Genomic DNA, 11102 nt, shown 5'->3' on the forward strand with positions numbered 1-11102 from the left:
AGTTGTGAGAATTCGTGAGTTACTGCGCAGAAAGCACCTGTCATCCCCACCCCTGCCCCACTCCCGTTCCTCCCAGTTTTCCAGGTTTCCCGCAAAGCCCCAGGCAAGGCCACCACGCCCCGCCCCCCGGGGGGAGATCCAGTGCCCAGCCTCCCCCCAAAGGGCAGGGGCTCATCGGGGCCCCCTTTATGTATCCACAAACCGCGGTCTGCAGCACATTCTAGAACACTGAGGGGTCTCCGGGGGGCCCCGAGGCCAGTCGGGCGCAGCCAGGGGGCGGCGAGAGGCGCATGCAGAGGCGCAGGGACCCCGCCCGGCCCAACCCCGCGCCCACGATGCCCGCCCGCGTCCCCGCGCTGCCCGCCCCGGGGCGCACGCACCGTGAGTGGTTCGTATGCGACATCCCGGGCATCGCGTGCGCCGCCGGCACGTGGGTGCTGGTGCCGGGCGCGGGGGACGGACTGCTCCGAGCGCTGTAGCTCCCCGCCCGGGGCCCCGCCTACTTCCTGGCTCACGACGCGCTCTTCCATCTGCTGGCGCTGGCGGCGCACGCGCGTACTGCGCTCACCGACGCGGGCGCCGTTCCGCTGGGCGCAGCGCGGGGCGGTCCCCGCTGTAGCCTCTGCGGCAGTGCCCGGCCTGCGCGCACGCACCACTGCACGGTGTGCGGACGCCGCACCCGCAAGCTGGACCTCCGCCCCTGGGTCGACAACTGCGTGGGCGAAGACGACCAGAAGTACTTCGTGCTTCTCGCGCTCTACACCACGCTGGGATCACTGCACCTGCCGGGCGGCTCAGAGGCCCCACCCTGCGCCGCTACGCGCGCGGGGACTGGGACGCGCTCAGCTCGCCGACGCCGCGCGCCCCCGTGGTCTTCCTCCTCCCGGTGGCCCTGAAGGGCTTCGTCTTCGCCTCGGCGATGTTCGCCTCCCAGATGCGCGCCATCTGCACCGACCGCGCCAGAATCGAGCAGCTGCGAAGCGAGAGGCCGGGGACGGGCCGCACGTCTGCGTGGATGAACTTGAAGGCCGTCTTCGGCCACCGCCTCTCCCTGGCCTGGATCAGCCCCTTTGCGTCCCCGCAGCCTCGGGCAGCAAGTGGGCTCCCGCGCAAACTCGGCCACCATCCGCTCAGTCTCCGACAGGGGTTTGGGGGAGAGGCAGCGGCACTTTAAACAGGAAGCCACCTTGTCTCCGGTCCACGGACAAGACCAGCACGACCGAGATAATAAAGCCCCAGGTGCTCGTGTGAGCAGAAAGTGGGGCCTGGACTGCCAGGCTCCCAGGAAAGTTCCTAAGGCCAGACCTTTGCCCGGCAGAGAAGTGAAGTATGCTAGTGCTTTCCCGTGGAAAACAATTAAATCCACAACACCTACGAGTTGGTGTCACTGGGGTGCCTGCAGACCGCCCTGCCCTGCCCTGCCCTGCCCTGGCTGCTGTGGGGAGCCGCGTGTGCCTTATGTGATGCTGAAGCTTCCTTGGGCCCCCGACGAACTGTTTTCTATTACCTCTTGGATTTGGTCAGCCAATATTTTACTTAGGATTTTTGTGTTTAGGCTCGTCAATGAGATATGCGCCTATAAGTTTTTATTCCTTTATTAGCCTCCTCTGTTTGAAAGTTACTCTAGATCCCCTAGCCATATAAAACGAGTAGAGTATGGCCCTTTTCCGATCTCCTGATCGACACGGGCACGAACTGTTGCTTGAACGTTCGGTGGATCTTGCTAGTCAAACCATCGAGGTTTGGTTTCTTCTCTAACTTTTTATGTTGAGATAATAGTAGATTCACACGCAGTTGTAAGAAATAGCGAGAGAGTCCGTGTGCCCTTCACGGGTTTCCCCCGTGGTAACATCTTGCATAACCACAGTGCAAGATCACAACCAGGAAACCCACATTGATACAACCCACTACCTTGATTCCGATTCCGTTCTCCAAGTTCTCCATGTATTCACAGGGGTGGGGGCGGGAGGCGGGGGGGACTCTCTGTGATTTTGTCACGTGTGCAGGTCAGTGCAGACATCACCAGAGCCAACACACAGATACATCCAACTCCCTTCCTCCCCACTTTTCATCCCCTCAGCAATGACAGATCTGTTCTACATCTGCGATTTTGTCATTGCAAGAGTGCTTTGGAAGTGGGACCACACGATTGTATCAATATATCACCCTTGGAGATTGCCTGTTTGTTGCTGAGCAATATTCCGTGACACCCACTTTTAGCTACTGTAGGTACTGAATCTTCCCGTACAAATTCTAGAATAAGTTTGTCTGTGTCTACAAAGAAAACCTTGTTGGGATTTAGGGAGGAATAGCATTCAACCTGTAGGTCAGTTTGGGGAACAGTTGACATCTCCCTCTGGAGCCTTTCCATCCATGAACATGGTATGTCTTTCAGTCTTTGTTTCCTTCAGGAGCATTTTGTAATTTTTAGCATGTAGATCCTGGACGCGCTTGATGGATTTATACCCAAGTATTTCATTTTCTTTGGGTCAGTTGTAAATGGCATTGTGCGTTTCATTTCGGTTTCCTCATGTTGGTGTCTAGTGTGTAGAAACAGAGCTGCTTTTTGTATGTTCGTGTCGTATCCTGCCACTTGCTGAACTCATTTATCTGTTCTAGTTTGGTTTCTGTTTTGTTTCTGTAGATTTCTTGGGGTTTTCTGTATAGACAATCACATCATCTGAAAATAGTGACAGCTTTATATTTTTATTTCCAATAAATATGTCTTTTATCTCTTTCTCTTGCCCTGTCGTATCATCAGGACGTTCAGTGCCACATTGGATAAGAGGGTGGAGGCTTTCTGCAGGGACAGGTCTTTGCCCACCATTTCAGGTCTCACCCTCCCATGACTCTTTGATTTCTCCTTGCCTGAACTGACACATCTTTTTCTAGAAGTGTTTTCCTCTAGATTTTCAAATTTATCACCAGGCCTTCCTCCTAAAACCCTTTTATTATTTTGTAATTGCTAGCTGCCCTTTAGTAATTCCACTTAATTTCACTCTGTATTTTATTTACACTTTCTCTCCTTTTCTGTGGCTTTGACAGCATCAGTCTACTGATTGGCTTTTCCATAAATAGCTTTGAGCTTGTTCTTTCCTCATTATTGGTCCCAGAGATGTTGTCAGGCTCCTTATTTCACTGAATTCTGCCCTTTTCTTTATTAATTTCTTCTTGCTTGTTTCCTTGGTGGAAACAAGGCAAAACAAGGCGGAGAGAGGGGGTAACTTGGTCAGCCGGGGGTTTCCTTTAGCTGGACCTGGTGACAGATTGTGTGTGCAGAGGGAGGGGGCAGCATGGGGGGCAGGAGAGGCTAGGACCCTCGCCGGAGCCATCGCAGAGCTTGGCGGAAGGTGACACAGCTCCTTCGGCCCTCTTGTGCTGCAGGAGGAAGGAGGCCCTGGGCTTTGGCGGAACAACAGGTGATGCGATGACCCAGGAGGCAGCGGGCAGACCCAGCCAACGTCATTGAGCTTTCCCGACCCCCTCCCCGGGCAGGTGCCCACACCCAAGCAGAACGTGACAGCAGTGCTGGACATCGCAGGACAGGACGGCAGCCACCCCCAAGGGAGAGGGCTTCTCCGAGCCCCCCGGGCCTGTCTGGGGGAGTGCCCGCCTCCACCAGGGGACCCAAACCCGGGGAAGGGGAGGTGACTGCCTGCCAGGAGCAGGTGGGGATTGCAGCTGCCAGCCTTCCAACCTTCCGTCCAAGGGCCCCAGGGCACAGGAAACATCATCTCTGACTTGTTTCTGCTGGCTGGCTCTCTGGGGAGCTCTCAGCTCTGCAGAAGGCGTTTATGAGCCTGAGACTAGACTCCCTGAATCCTCTGGGGAGCCATAACACCTCGCTGCCTGGGTTGAGGCCCCAGGAGCTCTCCCGGTGTCCAGATGCCCCACTGACCGCCCGTCTGGCTGGAATTATCCTAGCGGTGGCCGCTTGCCCGTCACCCGGCCCACGACCTTCATCTTAACAGCAACATCCATGTCCTCCTTGGAGAACCATGGAGGACACAGGACAGAGGGGGGACTCGCCCCCCAAAGGCACGTCCGGCCCCCAGGTCCCGCCACGGACCCCCGCTGCCCCCCCAGACGGCACCTTCACGGGGAGGCGGCAGCGTGTGGCTGATCCCGCGAACACGCCGGGCGGGGCCTCGCGGAGCGTCCCTCCCGTAGTCCTGCCGGCTCCGAAACGCAGCCGCTCAGGCCGAGCCCTGGGACGTCACGGGGTCTCTCCTCTGCCCCTTCATCCGCTCACTCCTCCAGAGAAGTATTGCAGTGTCACCCTTTCCCACGGGCCCTGCCAGCCGGGTGGGGTCCACGCCCCGTCTCCGAGGCAGCCCCTGGGCACAGAGCCTGCAGCAGGCACGACTGAACCCAAGCCCTTCCCCGACGAGGCGACTGGCTGCCCGTCCTCCCTGGACCTCGTGCCCTGTCCCCTGCTTCCTTCAGGCCCCGGCTGAGATGCCCCCTCGCCCCCCGCCCAGGTCATCCCAGCCGCTGTCCATCGGCTTAGCCTGCTTGCACCTTGTCTGCGGGGCCAACGAGCCTCAATTCCTCAGACTCTTCCTTGATTTTGTCCCCCCTCCCCCGGAAGCAGAAGGAAGACTCCAGGGGACAGGAGTTCGCATCCATGGGAAAGGGGCTGCTGCTACAGCTGGTCAGTGCGGGGGACAGCCGGCCACTTTGTCACTCTGTCCCCTCCCAGGACAGCCTGGTCCGCCGTGACCCGGAGCCCGGCCTCCTCCCCCTCCACAGCTGCGTCCCCTCCACGGACCGCCGCACAGCGCCACTGGGACCGCCTCTCTGCTTGGCAAACGCACACCGTGGCAGCTGATGGCAGCCTGGCCGGGCTTGTGAGAGGCAGTCGCCCCCGCGATGATGAGGCGTGTCACCCACCCCGCTGTCCTGCTTCTGGGTCCCCCGCCTGTGGGGAGGTTTGCTTCCCACTTGCCAGGATGCTCCTTCCCTGGGGACCCGGGAGCGCTTCCCCCTGAGGTGGGCGGCGGCCGGGCCTACTAAGGCCGAGAAGGCCCCGGCAGCTTCCCTGGGATGCCTGGCGGGCAGAAGGGGCTGGTGCAGGTCAGACGGCGGCTCCCTGATGATGGGGGGACACAGGCAAGGGGCGCCAGGGGCCCAGGGAGCCAGAGGGCCCAACGATGGGTCAGCAAAGTTGCCACCTGCCCGCCTCCCCTGCCCCCCAAAAGCTGTCCCCAGAGCCCAGCCCCCACCCGTGACCTGTCATCCCCCGCGTGTGGTCCCACGTGAGCAAAGACACTCGCGGTGAGGAGATGAGCCTGGTCTGGGGCCAGATTTTGCCACATGAGACAGCCCGTCTCTGGGAGGATTTCCAGCCAACCCGCCCAGGGGGATCAGGAAAGGAGGCCGGGGCCTTACTGGTGTCGAGAACGTTCCCTCGTTTCTCGTGGGACGCACAGTTGGAAAGTGCCCCGACGGCTTCTTACCATCAACCCAGAAATCACTCTCCTCACATTTGCCCAAGAAAACAGAAAACGTGTCCACACAAAACCGGGCGGCAGATGCTCACAGCGCCCCCTTCTGATGCCCCGATGCGGGTGCACCAGATCAGCTACCGCAGGAGAAGGCCAGCAGCCCGTGGTCCCTCCACGCGGCGGCCCCCTCTCACCAGTGCAGAGACAAGCCACGACCGCCGGCCCTGCGACCCCCCCCATCCCCCGCGCGGACCACCGGCCCGGTGCCATCTGGGTGGAGACCCAGGAAAGACAGAGGCCGGAGACGCACGGACTCCCGGCATTGCTTTGTGATGATCTGAGTTTTGGCACTTTGAGGAGAGGATCCTGAACGTCTCCCCTCTCCTCCTGCCTTCTGAATCCGCTCCCAGGAGGCAGTGGAGGCCAGACAGGTCTTCTCTGAGCAGCGGCCTTCAGACCAAGCCTGTGACCTTGCCCTCGTGAGGCCACGGAAGCCACAGAAGTGTCCGGAGGCCGGCGAGCCTGTGGTCGACAAGGGCCATGGCACCTTCTCTCATCCGTGTCTGGGGTCTCCACGTGTCCCCACGACGGCTCTGCCCTTTTCCTCTCCACCACCCCGCACGACTTCAGGAGTCTCAAAGTGCCCAACAGCCCCAGGGTTTAAAAAAAGGAAAACTTTAAAAAAATTTTTTTTTTTTTTAAAAGGAAAACTTTCCCCGAGTTATTCTCTTAAAGGGCCAATTTCCCTTACGCGGCACATTGTGAGAAAAATTTAAATGAGGTTTTTGAGTATAGATTCAAACTGGTTACAAGATAATTGCTAACTCTAATTTTATACGAGAATTAGCTCACAAATATATAATTCCAACCAGCATATGGTGTCACTTTTATGTCTGTACAATTTAGACTTTTACCCCCAACGTTATTTTAAATCTGTCTTGGGAGAATATTTAATATGAGTTTGGCAAATGACATTTCTGTGGACTCCTCTAGAGGTGACATTTGTCAAGCTGCCATTCGAGAGGTAATTTGTGTAATTTTCTGGGGTTCGTTATTGCAGATATCAGCAACCAATATGTCTTCCCTCAAAAAGGACATCAGTAGGTTCTCCGGAATCCACGGAAAGCTTTCTCCTCTGCTTTAAACTGGGGTGTCTGCGCATGGGCAGCTGATCAGGGGAGCAAGGGACAGTCAGCTCTCTGAGACCCTGGGGGCCACGGGCATGAGGGCACTTCAGGGAGAGAGACAGAGAAGGAGACAGAGACAGAGAGACATGGAGAGAGACAGAGCAGCACGGTGGAAGCCGGGGGTTGGGGGGAGAGACAAACATGAAGGTTAATCTGGGTCTTCACTACTGAGGCCACCTGAATGGGATGGGGACACATTGAAGAGGGAAGGGTTCCCCCCCACCGTCCCCACCCAGCTGGAAGCTCAATGAATCAGAGCAGGCGGGCCTCAGTGGAGGGCACCGTGTCCGGAACCTTGTAAAGGCAAGTACCTAACAGGCCAATGGAGGCAGCTGCCATCCCTGGGGAGCTCAGAGAAGGGCACAGTGAGGGCCTCCGGGCCGACCCAGAGGATACCACTGAGTCCTGTGGGGGGAGCTGGTCGTGAGGATGTCCCTGGGGCCTGACAACCCACATGGACCCAGCAGTGAGCAGGAAAGGCCGGGGCTCACTTTCCGGAAAGTCCGTGAGCCACAAACACAGGGAGACCCAGACGCCTCCTGCCCGCCCCTGGCTCCAGGCACGCGGGAGAGTGACAAATGGTCATAACTCTTTGCAGCTGTCCCCAAAAAGAAGTGGGCCCCATAAGCCAGGATTGGCTCATGACTGCATGGCCGACGGAAGCACCATGGTGAGTTCCCAGCCTGGGCCCCCAGCCTAGCCCAACTCCCAGCCAACTGACCACTGACCAGCGACACATGAGCACATCCCACTGAGATCAGAAGAACCTCCCCACTGAGTCCAGCTAAAGGTTCTGGTGCAGTGCATCGTGGGCCGGATAAATGGCTGTTTAAGCCACTAAGCTCTGGGACTGACTCGTTACGCAGCAACAGCTAACTGATACAAGGTCTACGAGACTCAGGTTCATATCATCCTTTTTACTCAATAGATAAAAAGACCGTTTAGATTATAAATGAGATACAGAGAGTAACTATAAACGAACACTTGAATACCTACCACCCAGCCTTAAAAAAAAAAAATGAATTTCTGAAGCACCCTGTATGGCCCTCCCCAGTCCTCTTCCACCCCAGGTGAAATGCCATCTTGAATTTTGTGTTTCCCGTCCCCTGGCTTTTTAAGTCATTTTTGCACACCTGCAAGGACCCCTGGGTGATATGCTGCTTGGATTGGCCACCAGCTCGGTGTAAGCAGACCTCGTTGGCACACTGGGCCACACCGGGCCACACCGCTTTGCGCTGTCAACCTGAGGTCCCAGGGAGCACTCACGCTGATGCACGTGTCTGGGTCACTCACTTTCATGACTGTATGGCATCCTGCTGTCTTGGGTTATTTTCATTTTTTGCAAAATTTCAAAACATGCCATGAGGTAGATTCCTGCACAGGTCCCATGGGCCCCACCCCCAGTGTGGAAGCTTCTCTAGGGCTCCCACAGGTGCTGCAGGTGTCCAGGTGATGCACACGGACAGGCATGGAGGACCATCACCGTGCAACATGTGCACATTCTGTCCTTTTCCGTGTGGGCCGTGGTGGAAGATGCCAGAACTGCTTTCAGGGACACGCATCTCCAGCGTGGCTCATCCCACACAGGGGCTCGCGGAGCGACCACTCCAGACCAGCTTCCCAACATCCTCGCCGATACATGACATTGTCAGGCCGTGCACAGGAGGGTGACACGTTGCTAATGCGTCTAGTTAGGGTTTTACTCGGCACTCGGAGGAACACCGGCAGCTTCTCCCTTGGCCAGGCCTGTTCCTCTCGCAGGTCTGAATCCTTCACTCATTCTTATCTTAATTTGGTTTCATTTTTGTCTTATTTGTCTGTTTCTTATTGATTTTCAGAAGTTAGTTACACACTCTGAACACTAATCTTTTGGTATCGGAACGCACTGCGAATATCTTCTCTCAGCGGCTGGCCTCTGTGTTCCATTTATTTATGCGGTCTTTGATGAATCTTAACGGAGCAGAATTTGTCAATTTGTTCCTTTTTGTTTGTACTTCTGGGGGGTCGTTTAAGAAATTATTCCTTAGGGGGCGCCTGGGAGGCTCAATCAGTTAAGCGTCCAATTTCTGATTTCAGCTCAGGTCGTGATCTCATAGTTCATGGGATTGAGCCCCACGTTGGACTCTGTGCTGACAGCATAGAGTCTGCTTGGGATTCTCTCCCTCCCTCTCTCTCTCTCTCAAAATAAATAAATAAACATTTTTTAAATTATTTTTTAGTCCATGGTCATGCTATCTTCTCTTATGTCATCTTATGAAAACTTTATAAATGTTTAGACTACTACTAAGCCCTAATCCACCTGCAACTGATTTTTATGTGTGGAGTGAGGTAAGGATTCTTTTTCTTTGTCCTTCTAGATTTTAACCAATTTCTCCAGCTTCAACTATTGAACAACCTCTTCCTTACCCGTTGATTTGCGATGCCAGCTATATTAAAAATCACACACAGTGGGGGCGCCTGGGTGGCTCAGTCAGTTAAGCGTCCGAATTCCTACGTTGGGCTCTGTGCTGCCAGCTCAGAGCCTAGAGGCTGTTTCAGATTCTGTCTCCCCCCTTCTCTCTCTCTGCCCCTCCCCCCTCTCAAAAATAAACATTTCTTTTTTAAATTCACACACAGGAGGGGTGCCTGGATGGCTCAGTCAATTGAGCAATTGAGCATCCGACCCTTGATATCGGCTCAGGTCATAATCCTGGGGTCATGGGATCGAGTCCCACATCAGGCTCCATGCTGATTGTGGAGCCTACCTGGGACTCACTCTTTCTCTCTCTCTCTCTCTCTCTCTCTCTCTCTCTCTCTTTCTCTCTCAAAAATAAAATTTTTTTAAAAATTTTTATTAAAAAATCACACATAGGGGCAGCTGGGTGACTCAGTCAGATAAGTGTCCAGGTCTTGATCTCAGGTTCATGAGTTCGAGCCCCACATTGGGCCCCATGCTGGACGTGAAGCCTACTTTAAAAAATCACAGGCACATTTCCATATAAACCCTTCCATCACACATTTCTTGCTGGGTTCTCTCCCCTCACCAGCACCTACACTCTAGCCACCAGAGCCCAGTGTGTGCTCAGTGTACCCTCCCCCAGCGTCCACTTCCCTGGGGCCCTGGCCTCTGAGGACTCCTTACTGCCCTGGTAGTTCGGTGACGAGTTGAAAAGATCTTGTAAATGTATGGTACCCAGCATTTATAACCGTTTTTGGCTGGATCATACTAGGTGCTTCATCTGCCACGCTGCCAGATACAGAAGTCCTGCTTTGTGCGTTGCGGGAAGCCGAGCTCTCCCAGTCTGAGTGGCAGGGCCTGGGCTGTGGACGGATCGATGACTGCAAGGCGGCCCGCCGACAGGGGAGCTTCTTGTACTCCCGCTTTTAGGTAATTTGGCCTTAAAACTACCTGGGGTGTTGTCTGTTGGGGAATTGCCCTCGACGAGCCCCCTGGGAAAAGAACCATTAGGAAAGAGAGTAAGGTTCCGCAAGAAATTGTGCGGCCTTACGTTTAGCCCTTGCCATCCCCCATGGAGACTCCTCTACTTATAGGAAGGATAGCCTTATGAATTTGCCAGCAAAGGCGGCCAACAAAGGAGAGACATATAGATTTGAAAGCCCCTCTCCGGTAACTTAGGAGCGTATATATGGACACAGGTCACTCTAACCCCTGGGCCCACTTGGCCCCCAGGAGGTATTCCAGATGATGATTGAACCTAGTCGGTTAAAGTACAGAATGGTTCATTGGTTCCTAGGTGCATCGTCTCTCTGAGAATGTATAAGGCGTGGGTTTCTAAGGCCCTCTTGGCCCCCTGCCTGGCACCTCGGACCCAGGCGAACACTTTTATTCTTCAAAACCGTGAATGGTTCAGAGAAACAACTAAGAGGTCATGTCCCTGTAACTGTTCCACTTGAGGTATTGAGAGATAAATGACCTTTCATGAAAACAGCAAAGCAAATACTTTATAGATTATAGATAAACATAGATACATAATAAAAATAATAAAAGAAATTAATCAATAAGCAAAGGGCAGGAGGGAACGTTATGAGAGAACAATCATGTTATTTCTTATTGGGTGACGACACAAAGGAACAATTTTAGAATTGGGCAATGCCAGAAAACATAGATGATGTATGCTACAGGGAAATCACTAGCAAATGTAATGCCACATTTGCTACAATAAATCGGCCGGATCAAAACACTGCTATTGTCTGCGTCCATTTTATTTTTGTTTTAGTTTTGTTTTATTTTCACTTTTTCGCCGATGCCGTTCATCCTTCGGGAACCCCTGGACCTGCTGGAGCCGGACTCCGGCAGCGCATAAACCCCTCCACCATTCTGCTTGCTGTCCATAATTACGGAGACTTACTATCACCATTATTGATTCATTCCATTGTGATGATTTCTGGCATTTCATTCTAAAACACAACCTGTCAAGCTCTTTCAGTGAAAGCAGACTCCTGGTCTTGGTCTGAAACTGTCTTTGCT

At 54.4% G+C, this 11102-nt stretch overlaps 1 protein-coding gene across 1 annotated transcript; it reads left to right on the forward strand.

Annotated features, from left to right (window-relative positions):
* Window positions 1-290: 290 nt before the first annotated feature.
* On the forward strand, window positions 291-10001 carry LOC113602858 (palmitoyltransferase ZDHHC3-like). The gene is made up of 4 exons (XM_027071553.2): window positions 291-434; window positions 480-736; window positions 799-1097; window positions 9868-10001. The coding sequence occupies exons 1-4, from the start codon at window positions 291-293 to the stop codon at window positions 9999-10001; spliced, it is 834 nt and encodes a 277-aa protein (XP_026927354.2).
* Window positions 10002-11102: the final 1101 nt, after the last annotated feature.

This window comes from Acinonyx jubatus, chromosome B4 (genome assembly GCF_027475565.1).
Source record: "Acinonyx jubatus isolate Ajub_Pintada_27869175 chromosome B4, VMU_Ajub_asm_v1.0, whole genome shotgun sequence".
NCBI lineage: Eukaryota > Metazoa > Chordata > Mammalia > Carnivora > Felidae > Acinonyx > Acinonyx jubatus.